Source organism: Xiphias gladius, chromosome 7 (assembly GCF_016859285.1).
Source record: "Xiphias gladius isolate SHS-SW01 ecotype Sanya breed wild chromosome 7, ASM1685928v1, whole genome shotgun sequence".
In the NCBI taxonomy this organism is placed as follows: Eukaryota; Metazoa; Chordata; class Actinopteri; order Istiophoriformes; family Xiphiidae; genus Xiphias; species Xiphias gladius.
In genome coordinates this window covers 8,187,995-8,204,034 of record NC_053406.1, presented here as the reverse complement: position 1 = coordinate 8,204,034, position 16,040 = coordinate 8,187,995, and the positions used below count along the sequence as shown (strand labels likewise).

The following is a 16,040-nucleotide window of genomic DNA, read 5'->3' as shown; positions in this document are numbered from 1 at the left end:
ACATTATGGATGTGAAATGCTGTGTAGTAGCTCAAGCTACCATTAATCTTCAGATTTAATTACCTTGCATATGATTATTATTCATATGCTAATGATTTCATGCATTGTGGTGAATTTCCTAATTCGCTAAAAGAAGAACATATGTAAGTGTAAAAGTTGAGTTCTATTTAGAGAGTATATTCTCAAACAGTGGCATTTTTCATAGAGGAGATGATTGTGGATTTTGCATTCCTTTTATTTTCCAAAGTTAAATTTGCCTTTATTGTTGGTCAGCTGAACAGAACAGATTCTACTTGATTTTTGGTTGAAGTTGCACAAAAATGGTTTATAAATTAAATTCTTCACATATAACACTATTCCTTGAGTTTAAAAATGAGATGCCATAGTCAGTTACCACCGTTTTCACCTATTTTGCTGTGTATGCCTGCATGACAAAAACCTTCACACAAACTATATAGACAAAATACTAAAACTAATACAAACGCAAACATCTTACTCTGCTAAAGATCTGACCTTTTAAAGCTTAAAGTTCAATTTGCTCTTGTGGGTTTATGTGGGTTCTAATTACACCAGCTGGCAAATATTGATGTATTGACAAATTGAAACAATTTAAATGACAGGTAGAAAATATTGTGCCTGGGGGGTTGCGCTATACAACAACACAACATTGTTAGTGTAGATATAATGTATGTACTTTTCAAAGCGGATGTGTAATGCAGATAGCTGAGGGTTGAAAGGTTGAAAGGCCAAATGAATGAAGCTTGTATATTGTTGTCTAGGGGTACTGTAGCTTTAACCTTTATTTTTTGTTGTATTGGTTGATTTTAATGTTCAATGAACTGAAGCTCATTCTGCTGCCTCAAATGCCAACAAAATGCCCAAAATATTTTAATATTTATGTTTTAAAGCCTAAATTCAATTCACCAGTGTACTTTCTTATGTCCTGTAGGTGTTGAGCTTCAGCTGAGAATGGCAGGAGATTCTCGAGTCCTCATGGACCACAACATGGAGATAGGAGTCACACCTGCACAGGTAAACTGCACAGCCACTACCGGTCAAACGCTGTACTGATTTCTACTGTCTTTCCACAACTGGGAAAAACGTGTGAGACATTAGAGACAATATGTGAGATAAAGGTGGTGTGGTGGTGCAGAAGAAAGCAGATGAGAACGGAGATGAAGAAGAAACAGGTGGAGAAGATATAGAGATATAGGGACAAAGCTACTGTATGTGTGTGAGAAAGAAAACCAGACTGGCCTTCAAACATGATGGGAATAAAAAGGGTAAAAAGGGTAAAAAGGCTATTAGATATGCGGCAGATATGTTGTATACATACTTTACAGATTAAATCAGCGGTAAAGATTATAGATCAAGCCCCACAAAGCGTAACTGAATCTGTTTCTCTAGTGCAGATAAGTATATAGTTCAGTTGACTTGGCAGTGGAGATAAGGTGACAAGTTAAAGACACCCCACTCGCTCCCAATAACGGTTGGTTGAGTTGTACTGGTGATCTGTCCTGATTCTCCGGCTGATTGGAACTAACACTGTCAATCCAAGTGTCACCAGAAAGGCCCAATGAGAGAAAACACCTACCACTTACTACTGCCGCGCAGGGATAACTAATGAATTTGTTTATGGGCCGTCACCCCCAGGGACCTCCTTGACTACAAAGGACAAAGATTGAGCAGCAATGCTTGTGATAGCTTCATCCTTCACTCAATTAACCCCAGCCCAAAGTGTGGAAATGAATGGCCCGATTATGGCTGTCTTTCATTTACAAGCGGTGTAGTACATAGTAGAAAAGTTTGACTCAGAAAAACGGGGGACTGTCTGTATTCTGAATCTATATTTGGTCAAGTATCCCTGAGTACAGTTGGTAATAAGGGAGCCCATTGACATTTAGTGAGCGTATTGTCATCAAGCCACTAATTGCAATGTGGGTCAATAAGCATTGTCTTTCAATTCTTCTTTGTCAAAACGTTCCTTAAACAGGGCTCACTTCAAATCAATATCTATAAACTCAATCCATACGGGCCTGAGTGAATGTTCATGTAGGACAGCAGTGAAAGAGCAACTGACATGTCAATGAAACTATCCCAAATAAACCTATCTGACAGATTTTATTATCTAGTCTCTACAATCGAAAGCACTGCAAAGACATTATAGTACCTTAGATTATGTCCTTCTCTGGCTGAACTGTGAGAGTGATCGTCTTTGTGATAGAGCAGAGGAGCACTCAGTGTAAGCACAACAGGACGTAATTTTCCTGGTGATGTGATCATGACTCTAGAGAGAGATGGATCACAGGTGTCTGGTTAGAAGTGAGGGATACAGAGGGCACAGGAGCTCTTTTCTTGTTTCGACAAAATACATTTCAATTATCAGCTCAGATTGGAAAGTGTGCTGCCAACATGTCCTTGGTCTGTTTTAAAGCTGCCTTACAGCTTTGCCCTTCTGTATGTGTGTGTCTTTTCGTCATGAATGGATGCATGTGTCTATCCAAGAAGAGGGCTAAGCAAATGAATGGATTCTATGCAGCCCCTGCAGGAATATGTTGCCAGGCTGTGTCATTGTTTTTTGTGTTTCAAATGTTCTTGAATCGTGTAAAACATACAGTATAATATTGGAATTCTGCTTGTATGTGCATGAAAGCCAGTTTATAGATGGTGCGACTTATTTGCCCAGGCATATGCCTCTCTTTTTAAGGATGCCACAAGGGTCGGTTGGGGAAGGATGGTAGATCTGTTCCTATCCGGGCCTGCCAATGTCCCATAGGGTACGAGGGGATGGAACACAGGGGACAAGGAGAGAGACAGGGCACAGCTGTGGAGCCAGATCGCCTCACTGGAGCTGGGCCAACATAAACAAAGACCTGGGTGTCCTTGTGTTCTTGTGATGTCCTTACTCCCCGTTTCCTTCTCCCTGTATATACGTACATACGCTGACACCTACAATGTCAGTGTGGGATATCACAGAGCAGTGACTTTAGAACAGCTCTTAATTTTAATCTTCCCGCCTGCAGCAGTAGTGTGGTTTTGCAAAGGCTGAAAGAAAATCCCATTAAACAGGTTAACACCTACATCCTCCAGTACAAACTCAATATAGCTAAGAAATCAGTGAGACTACTGTAAAGTACACCGATATATAGAAAAAACCTAAACTGCTATTATTTTCTTACTCTCTTCTTTGTTTTCTTGCTCATAATGCTTCACCTCTTTATCCTTATTTTGCCTCTCTCCTTCTGTATCCTTCCTGTTCCACATAGGTGAAGAAGCTTCCCAAACACTTGCGGGAGGCTCAGATCTCGACAGAGCGAACCCACTTGATTTCTGACCCGGCAAAGAAGCCACGTCAGCGATACGTGCAGAAGGATGGCAAGTGTAACGTCCATCACGGAAATGTGCAAGAGACCTACCGTTACCTCAGTGACTTGTTCACTACGCTGGTGGACCTACGCTGGCGTCTTAGTCTCTTCATTTTCACTTTGGTCTACGTTGTCAACTGGCTTTTCTTTGGCTTTCTGTGGTGGCTGATAGCACTCATCCGTGGGGATCTGGTGCATGCTGACGAGGAGGGCTGGACTCCATGTGTGGAGAACCTCAACAGTTTTGTCTCAGCCTTCCTCTTCTCCATTGAAACAGAGACCACCATTGGGTACGGTTATCGTGTGATCACAGAAAAATGCCCTGAAGGTATCATACTGCTTTTGGTGCAGGCCATCTTGGGTTCCATTGTTAACGCCATGATGGTGGGCTGCATGTTTGTCAAGATCTCACAGCCAAAGAACCGTGCTGAGACCCTAATGTTCTCACAAAACGCTGTTATATCGGTGCGAGACAACAAGATGTGCCTGATGTTTCGGGTGGGGGACCTGAGGAACTCTCACATCGTTGAGGCATCGATCCGAGCGAAGCTGATCCGCTCACAGCAGACCAAGGAGGGGGAGTTCATCCCGCTCAATCAGACTGACATCAACATCGGCTTTGACACGGGAGACGACCGGCTGTTCCTGGTGTCACCACTCATCATCTCTCACGAGATCAACGAGAAGAGCCCTTTCTGGGAGATGTCTCTAGCACAAATGGAGAAGGAGGAGTTCGAGATCGTGGTTATCCTTGAAGGAATGGTGGAGGCCACAGGTATGAAAGGGGGTGTAGTGGGGGTGGGGGGGTGGGGGCGGGTGGGGGTAAAGACAAAGAGAAGGAGATAGGTGGAACAGGACATATGGATGGATAGAGAGAGACAGAGATTGATGAACTGTTGGATGCTGAGTGGGTGAGATGGGAGGATGGATAAATGGATGGAAAGGCAGAAGAGGCTGGAATGGAAAGATGGACTGCTTAAAAGAGAGGAGGAGCAGGAGTGAGTATCTTTAAGATAATATTGTAATGGATGGAAAGACAGAGAGACTAACATTAACAGATAATTGACTCTCTAAGTGAGACATATATAACATTAATGCATTTCAGTTCAAAGTTAGTACAGGTTTTAATGATGATTTTATAATTTTAATGATTTCATAACAGCTGACAAATGTTTGTTTTTATGTTTTTTGTGTTTGTTTGTTTTTTTGGTACTTGTTTCCTTAATTAATCCTGCAACTGCAATTCTGTCTTCATCAACAAATGATTTCTACCCATTTCCAAGTATTTGTTCCTTCTGCTGAGACAAATCATTGACAGCTGATCATGCTGCAACCGCCTTGCAAATGTTTCTCTGTACTCACTGCAGCCCGCATTTCCACTGTTGCTACTTCAAGGTTATGTCTTTGATATTGTTTATTTCCAAATGAATGAAGTGTAGCTACCCACACCGATGGTCTGTGTTTTGGGGAAAGGCCAAGCAGTCTTGAAAACTGCTCTAGGCTGGTTACATTTATGCGGCAGACGTGGCCCAGAGTTTCTGTAAAGTTCCACAAGGCTCCTGTCTCCCCGCATGAGGCCGTATTCAAGAACGCAAGAGGAAACATTTAGCATCTTCAACTCAGCAATCAAACTATAAGCACTAATCATCTTTTTATTCATCATTATAGTGTAATGAATAAAGAAACCTTTACTGCATGATGGCCCACAGCTAGCTGTTAATTTGTTTTTCTAACATGTTTTCTGTGGGGCACTGGGTAAATCAGTTATTGTTTTTATGCCTAAGCTGCATTGTTTATTGGCCTTTGCTCAAGGACTCATTATAATACACTCATTTGAAATACCATGCATTATACATTTCACTAATTTAAAATTATTGGATATCATCGTACTTGGCATCAGTAAATGAGACACATTGGTTGATTAGGAGCATTTAGTCTCGTGGACATAACTGTCTTTTTAAAAACTCGCACAAACCACCGAGCTCCCTAATGTGATCAGGCATGGCTTTGCATGCATCTGAACATTTCTGCTCTATTTCATTTTTGATTTTTTAAAATTTATTTAATTTTTTTTCCCCTCCAAAGCACTAGTAGCCATCATGCTTCCTGCCCGCGCTGCTGGACACTTGACTCAAACATTAAATCACCTTTCGCTTCACCGGCAGACACCGTGGCATCATGCAGGGGTTATGTCATCACCGTCCTTGACCGCTGGGCAACGGACGAATCTAACCATCCACTAGCCCTCCCCCTATATTTCTGTCCCCTGTTAACTCTAATGAAACAATTCACAGGCCTTAAGCCTGGGAATTAAAGGATAGCTCAAATTATTTCTTTATTATTTCCCTTCATAGTTTTTTTCCATCATTACATTTATGTTCAAATTTTCTCATTAGCTTCATCTAAATACTGCCAATAGTGCACTTGACTCAGAAGCTGAAACCTAAGTCACAACCGTGCCAATCGAAAACACTGAACCCGAAACTATCAGTATTTGATTAACCCTTATGTTTTGTTAACAATGGCTTTGCTTCATTGTTTGGGGTCCTATTGACCCCACTGCTGTATGTGTAAAAATACTATTGCAAAAATCAGCCTTTTTTTGCTTTAAATACATTTTTTCCCCTTTCTTCTGAGTAAAATTGAAGATGTAGGAAAGGATTGAGGTGGTAACCCTTCCCCATGCCACATACTGCACAGGCATGTTTGATACATTAATTATCAAAAAGTATTGTTAACCCAACGAGAAAGTATTTCAGGTGTTATTTGTTATATGAGATATACATAAACAAATGTATATTCCTTTTGCGGTCTTAAAATTCACTCACAGAATACCTCATATTAAAAAAACGTTATCAAACTCCAAAGACAGTGAATAAAGTGACCTAATTTGGGATTTGGGAGGGGTAGTACTGCATAAAAATGTTTTGTCAAATCAAAGATATAGAGCATTTGAAAATGTATTGCATAAAACCATGTTTTACAGCTGTGGTGTTTGAGACCCCAAACAGAAGTATGTGTCATTTTCTTTTGCAGACGTCATAAACATGCCATCAGTTCAAAATGTTTATAAGCAATTCTCATTAAAATAGGATAGGTCATGAATTATCAGGGTGATTAAAAAAGAAAAAAGTTAAGTATGTTCTGCCTCCAGGACTCCAAATGGAACGTTAGGATTCAAACCTCCAAAAAGAAGGCTAGTAAATTACAATAACCGTGTCTTTTTAATTGAGGTATAATGCTCTAAGGTCATAAACATTTAAATATATAGCTGACTAAGCACCCTCACTTGCTATTCTAAAAGTGTTGAGTCTGCTGTCAGTGTAGTTAGGTATCAGTGAATGGATGGCCAATGCTGCGGTTTGCAGAAAATATGATTTTTATCTGATCCAACAGGATATCATTTTAATATTCAAAAAACCAAAATTCGAAGAGTGATGCCAGGGGGAGAGATACAGTACATTTTTTAAGTGTTTTCTATAAAATAAAAAAGTTGGAGAATAAAAAAAATAAATAAATAAACAGTTGGTTTATTGGTCCCATATGGTCCCATATCAAGCATCTGATGATCTTCATTGATGAACTGCAGAGGTTATATACTATAGAGTAAAAAGTCACCATTAAACAAATGTTTACCGCATCACAAGTTAGATGCTCTGACAGACTTTGGAAGTGACAGGTAAGAGGGTGGTGAAATTGGCTTTATTTTCTCTTTAATAGCCAGCCCTCAGTTTTTTGTTGTTTGTTTCACAACCAGCAGGTGGTTTTCAGCATAACTGTGAGTCAGGCTCTGGAAAACGCTTGTAACATTTGTTTTTCAGGCCCTCGCAAAACATTTGTGATAAAAAGTAAAAGCCATACAAACGAACACACACACTAACTAAAGAACATTCTACCCTCCTACTTGATGACACAGCATAGTTGCACTAATGAAATTATATGAAACAGAGGCAGCCTACAATATACTCAAATACATTCTCTTTACAGAAAAACTTGCAGTCAAAAATCAAAATGAGGTTTATATTTATGAATATCAAAATCAAGCTAACCTCAGTAGAACTCAAACTGACTGTGAGCTGACACATTTCTGTTTTTGGAGTAGATTCAAATAAATGGGAAATCTTCCACACTGTCGTCCACAACACCAGCCTCTTTGCTGTAGATGGACCATTATTTCACAAATTTTACAAATTTTGGTTATCATAGAATGCAATAAATAATTTTGCTTTTATCACACAGATTTAATTGACCATCTGAATGTTTTATTTTATCACCAATTTCCCAAACTCTGCCCTTTATCACTTCCACTGTCTTATGTTTAAAGCTTTTCTTAAAGTACAGTTTTAGAAGTCAAGTACAAATACAGGAAATGCAAATGATGGAAAGCTGCAGTTTATGCACACGTGCACTTTGGTGCCCAGTGGATCAGTCCATTCTATAAAAAAACTAAATTTTACTGTTAGTAACCATCTCATGTTTTCAACATTTCAAACGTGGTAAGGCATTTATTAGATGGAAAAATGTCTATCTAATAAATTTCTTTCATCTTTGGGCACCTAAGCAGCAAGCAAACTGAATTCTCTGTCATCACAGCTATCTACAAATAGCTGAGGGATCTCGTGACTTCATTTGTTTATGTACCCTACCTGTATATTTTTCCATTGAGTGATCGTTTTTGGCCCTTAAGGCAAGACACTACAGGTGAATAGGGTAAAAATTTTAACTAACAGATATCACAATGAAACTTCCCGAGTATATTAGTTACATTAAGAAAATTATTATTTGTATCACAAGTTTTCTGAAATTTCATGTTTAAATATGCAAATGATGCATTATCCAAATTAAATAGGCAGTTATTGGCATACATTTCCAGAACAGAAGTCTGAACATTGGATAAAGCCAGGTTCAAAGTTCTTGTTTCATTTTGTTGACATACAGTATTAGAGTCAAAGGTTTTGTTATAGAGGGGACTTGGGATATCTCCTCTTATCACTCTATAAATTAGAAAGTACTGTCAACAGCCATAAAAAAAATTCATTTTCACGATGTTCTTAGAAATAAAATGTTCTATAAATGAGGCTATGAATTCTATCTGAAAAACCTTCAGAATATAAACAGGAAAAAAAACTGGAAAGTTTGGTGTAGGTCAGTGCTACAGAAGTGGAGATTTCTGGCTCAGTGTATGAGAAGAAACCCATTTTGAGAAAATGGTCTTTAACAATATGTATTGTGTTTGAAATCCACCGACGCAAATAGACAAAGGGTATTAAATGTGTATTTTGGACGTTTTCTTTCCATGAGTCTCAAATGAGTCATGTTGTGGATGCAAAATAGCCCAGAATTTCACAATTGACCAGTGCATGAAAAAACAATGTTTTTTGCCTGTAGTGTCTTGCCTTAAGAAATATAAAGTTAACTATAACATTTTGCTGTAAAGAAAAAAAGTGATTATGCTGCAGTTTATTGTAACATTTCTGGTGCTTGTTCTGCTGTGCCAGAGGCCCAGTCATATGTGTCAGTGTTGCCGACAACAAGCCTTGTTTTCACTACTAAAGTATATCTGAAGATAGCAGGTTTAAAGCCACTTTGTGCCCTGTTTTTCCTTTACAGTACATTATTTATATATAAAATAAAGCCTGCTTTATGCAGTTTCTCAGAAGCCACGAAGCATTTTCCACTATTGTTGATGTGTAAACGAGTGTTTGCAGTGGCATTTTTTGTTGGAAAATAACAGAAGATTAGACACCGGCAGGGGACAAAGTAGGTTTTAGTAATCATTACTAGTAATGGTTTATCCTGAGACAAAAGTGGTTATCACTATTATATCTGGGCCAACCAAAGATCTTAGTAACCATATGCATATAAAGCAAATAGAAATCGGGATGAGTTTGCACTTGTGAACGCATCATTGTTTGCCCTCTGCCCTCCCAGACTGTCCTTGTAGTTGAAGTAGGAGGGTTGGTCCTCACCAGATTTCATTTGTCCAAAGATCCAAAAAAAAAAGTCACACGCCAAGCCCTAAGCATCTCTGAATGAACCAAGTTTGACTTGCCAGTATACAGGTTACATGCCCGTTCTAAGGGGAAAACCAAAATTCAGCACAAAACGAAAGTTGTAAAAAAGATAAATAGATACAATACATGAACAATTCCTTGTCATACTTTTTATTCGGTTGAGATCCTGTTATGTTTTCTCATATCATCATTTTTCATTTGACTTAAACCCCATCTCTTATCTACAACAATGAACAGTGATAAGTTAGGTGTGTTCTATACAAAATTGTCAATTTTTCATAGCAGGATATGCACGGGTGTAATTAATAAGAATAATTTAGAGAATATTACACAAATGCAAAATATGTCAAGAGTTGATTTGTGATGTATAGACTCTGACCTTGTCATTGCCTGCAAAAAAATATCAAGCTCAGTTCAGCAGAGATTGGGGTGTGACGACAAAAAATTTCCCCGAAGGATACTTAGTCAGAGTCTACGGGTGGATGCTGGGGTGGGGGCCATAAGCACTCATGGCGTGCTCCATGAAAAGCAGCAGCAGCAGCAGCAGCATGTGATTGCAGCAGTTGCACCTGCAATGACGTTCTGACATTTTGGTGTGTCAACATTGGTAAAGCACAGATGTAACTCTTAACATCAGTGATGACTCTTCGGTGTGCCAGTAAGCCAGCATGCAGACTACCAGGACTTAAATACAGCTGTATTTGACAAGTCAACATGTCCGCTGTGAAAAAAATTACAGATTCATTGTTTCCTCTTGTTCGCTCATGCATCATTTATCTTCAAGGATTATCCTGGTGCCTTTGCATGTTTTATCCTGTTTATTTACTGCTCCGATTGTTTAGGTGAAGCTAAGCTGTGTGTGCATTTACATGCTGTAGAAATCCCCAGCTACAGATTTTGTAATGCAAGAAGCAACCAAATTCACATCATCCTTTTTTTCGACACCCTTGTTTGCTTATTGTTTGTTGCTTTGTCACTGTGGGTCAGGTGGAGAACCACAGTTCAACATAGTCATAGAAGTCAGCAATAATAATTAAAAACTCTATTGTAGGCTACTTTCCAAGGTGAAATGCGGCCACAAAAGCGTCCTATCATTTGAGTTAAACTTTCATACTTTTTTTTATTTTTTTATCAATTTGGTGTGAAGGTCTGTACATCTAAAACCTGTAAATCACACACTGAACACACGTCAAAATAATGTGAATTCTGGAAAACTGTCAAGTCTTGTAACACATGAACACATCACAGCTCAAGTGTCTCTTATGCACAAGCAAGCAACAGATTGTATAAAACATAAAAAATACAGGTACTGTTTACCAAATACGCAAGAGGAAAGAGTCAGTTCACTGTTCTGGAGCCAAGAGCTTAGCAGCAAGAAAAAGGGACACCTTACCATACAATATTTGTTTCAGCTGATAGTCGAAAATGGAAAGTGTGTCTTCAATTACAGATGGTTTGAAGTATTCCTAATAGTTGTACCTGACAGCCTCATGTGTGTGTGTGTGTGTGTGTGTGTGTGTGTGTGTGTGTGTGTGTGTGTGTGTGTGTGTGTGTGTGTGTGTGTGTGTGTGTGTGTGTGTGTGTGTGACACATGGGGGGGGGGGGTAACTTTCCTATTTGTTCATATTTGTGAATACTGATCTATTCCCTTTGGAAATAACTGCTGAAAAATGTATTTACCAGTGCCTCAGTAAAATAGTGTCTATGTCTTCCATGAGACATCTAGAACTTTTAAGTGAAAGGGACTGGATTCTTCAATAGTGACAAAACCTATATAAACACAATAAAACTGGATCCAGCATCTTTACAATGCTAATATGACAAGACACTAAAAACATCTTCACAACATGCAGTTACTTCATGTATTTCGACTGAAAAGTATTAGCTAAACTAAGAATTTAAAACGACTCCCTCAATTGACACTATAGAAACCCTTCTCATTACAAGTGTAAGATGCTATATTGTCTTTGATGATCCAGTCACAGAAATAACAAACATTTCACAGATAAATGTGGAAACTAGGCCACTCATATCCACAGGGAAAGCTGAAGAAAGGGTTCAAAAGCCCCTCCTCTCACCGTGACATTAGACTCCATATCAAATTTGGCATCTACGTCTATTTTAGAGCACATGCTTGGTGTTATGGGTGATGCTGTGCATGAGGGAAACAGCACATTATGTAACTCAACAGCTGGCTGAGAAAGTCATCTATGGCGAGTTAGATTTGATGCTCCACCCAAAATCTGTCTTTTGAGTATCAAACACTCCCCGCCTGTAAACTTGGAAGGTGGTTGTAATATGTTTTTGCCTTCATTAGCTTGTGGCCACTTTCCTAAGTAGCATTCTATATTCGTTCTGCACCACAGAGTCTTGTGAAAGCAGACAGCAGTGAGTGAGAGACAGGAAATAACAGTTACACATCCCCTTATCGTTCAAAGTTTTAGTTGCAGTTTCTACTGTGAGTATGTTGGACTATTTAGATGCTAGTTATGTGTTGTACATGTCGCTTTGTTTTTTTCCATTTCTTTACCACCATTCCTCAAAATTCAAGCGTGGGTTTGTTTAAGCATTACGGGGCATCATACACGTTGTTATGAACATTTATTTATGTTATTTATGCCAATGTTAAATCCCCAAGTGGGATAGATAGTGGCTAGCTCGCTAACCTAATATTCCTACCGTACAGTACAGTGACAGTGGACTATCTCGTTTGTGATTAATTGTGTGTTTTGTCATTCCTATTTGTTACTGTCATTCTTATTTTCTTTTGTTTCACAATAAGTGTTTAGCTGTATAGCTAACTATCTCACCCACTCCGCTAATACGCCTTTTTCACGGCGGACATTTCTGTAACTGCAGGAAAAGCACAGGTGTAATTTTTGGCAGTAATAATGACTGCACTCTCTTTAAGTGTTTCTGGTATTGTGACACATACAAATCGATGCTTTTCTAAAAATAGACCAATGTGCAATGTGTCAAAATTTATATCTGACACCACCAATATGGTTAATGAGTAAAACCTTATAGTAAAGCTGTGTCTTTAGCATTTTAGCACTTCTGGCTGAGCCTCTCTCTTCTTTCCATTTCCAAAGTAAGCGCAGTTGGAAGTCTGGGCTTCCAGATGTGCTTTTTTTTTTTTTCTGACTTGCTTATTGGCAAAAACACACTCCAGGTAAATAAATGTTGACACGTTTTTGCCACCTTTTATCAACTGTGTGTGGATCTTTCTGTAAACAGCTCATTATAAAAACAAAAACAAAATAAACAAAAACTTTCTGTTCAGACCAGTGGCATTTCCAACATTTTTCTTTCACAAAGATGATGGAGGTTTAGAGAGAACACTGTGCAGGTTTTGGCCCTTTCTGTGTGCAGTTGCTCTATAACTATGAATAATTTACTGATGCTGTTTCTCTTTCTCCCTACACCCCTTTCCATCTCTGTGTATGTCTGTTTACCCGTCCATTCTGATTGTGTGTTTACTTGCCTCTTTTCATTCCTGTGTATGTATGCGACATATTGATGTTGTGTGTATGTTTGTGTGCATGTGGACACATACGCCGATCCATATTCGGACAGGGATGACATGTCAGGCGCGGAGTTCCTACCTGGACACAGAGGTGCTTTGGGGCTACCGCTTCACACCGGTTCTCTCATTAGAGAAGGGCTTCTATGAGGTAGACTACAACAACTTCCACGATGTCTACGAGACCAACACTCCCACCTGCAGCGCCAAGGAGCTAGCTGCTAAACTTCGGGACGGGCCGCTATTGCCTCAGCTTTCGCTCCTCAGCCCTGAGCCTAAAATTCATACTTTTGACTCCCTAAATCGCCCGTCCGAACAGGACCCGCTAAGCCAGGCTGAGGACAAGGAGGAGAGAGATTCAGGGGGTGACAGAGGAGAGACCAATGGCTCAGCAGCTGCTTTAGAGGACCCGCCCCTTGCTGACGGACTGCCTGACTGATTGGCCACTTCAACTAAAAACCCAGGAAAGACTGAACAAGAAGAGAGGACAATATAATGCTTTATTTAGTCAATGGCCAGCTTGTACCATTGCAGGGTTTGGAGATAAAAGACATCCGTCTCCAGCCCTCGACTCATGCAATACTCCTCTACTAGAGTGTCAATCTATAGTATAGATTGGTTTTGTAGACATGTAAGTACACATACACGGACACACACATACAATATCTATATCTACACTTAAAGGGTGGTTCAGATTGTCTTTTTATAATCGTAACGACCACTTACTGCTATAACAGCTCAAGTTGTATAATATGAACTTGAACTAAAACTGGTAGCCATGACCGAGTACCATGGGCTTATTATGGATGGTCCAATATTCTCATTTTAGAGTGTGTTGATTCACCTTCATTTAAGCAGAGTATCAGTCTCATAACTCAACTAATGAAAGCAGCTTCTGCTTGGTAATGGAACCCTTGTTATTGATCATTTTTTAAAAATGTGGGAGATTATTATTTCCTTTCTCTGTCAGTGTTGTTATTATCCTGTGTCCAAAACCCCATTCATCTAAGAGGAAATGTACAAGGCCTCTAGTTCACATAGGCAAAGAGAAGATGTAGGAAATTGTTCTATAAAAAGGCAACATGTACTGGCAACCACAGTCCAGTTTTGTTTTCTTTTTTTCATGCCTTCCTCATGGTTGTGCTGTCGTTAAAAACTCTTATTATGTTTGTCTGATTGTCTCCCCAACACACTGGGAGCCCTGGCCCAAAAGAAACCAGCAAGTACCTCATTTTATATACATTTTCAGGGTTTGAAATTAACAAAACAAGTAGTAGTTAAATGCTGGTAAAAGCTAATACTACTGAGTGACCATTTTGAAAACTTCTAGACTGGTTAATTTTCCTTCTCACTGCAGCAACCAAAGCAGTCCAAGTTCAGTCCAAGCCCTTTTCTTGGTACGTAAAGCACAATTTCCCATGAGGTGAATCCACACTGACCTAACCACCCACCTAGCCACCGCTGCTGGCTGATGCATGTCAGTCCTAATTAAAAGTGACATTCAAATGTAGATTTAATTATTTTTTGAAATATTTATGCTCAACTGCTATCTGAAATGTTCTTGATTTTTATATACCACAGATATGAATATTTCAAATGCTCCACAAGCAAAAAGAAATGCTCCATGTATCCTTTTATGTTTGTTTTCTTTTTGTTTTAAATATTCAAAAGACATCCAGCCTTGATATTTTGCAGTTGCATAAAAGCTATTGATAATAGGAGCAGGCTTTCAGTCTAATCTCATGTGTTTAGCATCTAGCCGGCCCTTAACCTGCAGTAATTACTGTCTTCGTAACTACTCCCTCCAACCTTCACCTTTAGCTTTCACCTTATAATTTGAAGTCTTCTTTGTCCACACGCAATCGGTTCAATCTGCACTTTTGCCCTGTTCCACAAACCACCCCTGGGTCCTTTGCTTGATATAGTTTGTGGCCCTTGTGACTACTGTTTTGGAAGCTGACACTTGTCCTGCGAGGGCCATAGCCTACAGTGTTTTTTGACTTTTCTTTGAAAGTACACATGTCAGAGCTTGCATGCATGAATCAACCCCTGTGCCCCCCATTGTTGAGTAAGTTTAATACAGTAAGAAATACAGGGTATTTTCTAGGCATGCAAATTATGAGGTTTCTACAGTATATTACCAGATTATATATTAATTTCCAATTATAATTTTTTGAGAATCCTGATACTTTAAAATCTCCCACTCCCCAATTTAATGTTTTTTTCTTACTGATGCTTGACCAATCAATGTATTTATTTTCACTGTGACATTAGAGCATCTTACTATGTATTCCATTTGCTAAATGATACGTGTGTCATTAGAGAGAGATCATCTTTCATTGCTGGAATGTCATCCATTTTCTGTGTGTTCTCATGGGAATAAACATAATATGGCCGAAAGAACAACATGTTCCTGTTAGTGTGCATGCATGCATGAGCAAGTGTACACACATGAGTGTGTGTGTGTGTGAGAGAGTGGAGTTATTTTGCACATAACTTTGCAACTGAGGATGGGAAAGTACCTTGATTTAGCATGTGTGACGCTGCATCTATCAGCAGTGGTATGACAAAATGATAGATTTAACCAATGGCTCTGGGTAAAACAGCTGTGTCTTCCACACAAGCTACCTGAAAACTGGATTAGCTCTGCATCAGATCATGAAAAGGAGACTTAAGCAACCTTTAATTACCAGCACAGAACAATCTTTTCTTGCACTGAAGCGTGAGACAAAAAATGCTTCCTGCACGCTAAGGAAACATATATGAAGGATAACATCAAGAAATTTGTCTCCCCTTTTTCATGTCTGAATTTGAATTAATAAATTAAAAGTGTACAGCAGCAAAGTCTGGATACATCTCAACAGTAACCCAAACCCTCCCTGTGCTGAAACACTGAAATCTGACAGTATTTTTCCAAGCCTGTAAAGGAAAATAACCAGTGGTTTCCCATGAATTAACATGACTGTGGCTGCTGAAGTCCTCAGGACCTAAACAACATCCCTGAGTCAGCTTTGTGTGTTAGGAGACTGCAGTTGCATTAACACAGACGCACACACACACACATGCAAAGACAAAGCACAAAAAAACAGCTCACAGACAGATTAAGAGGGCCAACACGGCTATTAACTAGTGACAGAG

General features: G+C 39.2%; 1 protein-coding gene across 1 annotated transcript; it reads left to right on the top strand.

Moving 5' to 3' along the window:
• Nucleotides 1-942: 942 nt before the first annotated feature.
• Nucleotides 943-13,382, top strand: kcnj5 (potassium inwardly rectifying channel subfamily J member 5). Its single transcript, XM_040130776.1, has 3 exons — nt 943-1,032; nt 3,267-4,140; nt 12,956-13,382. Exons 1-3 carry the CDS (start codon nt 970-972, stop codon nt 13,339-13,341), a joined length of 1,323 nt encoding a protein of 440 aa, XP_039986710.1. The 5' UTR covers nt 943-969; the 3' UTR covers nt 13,342-13,382.
• Nucleotides 13,383-16,040: the final 2,658 nt, after the last annotated feature.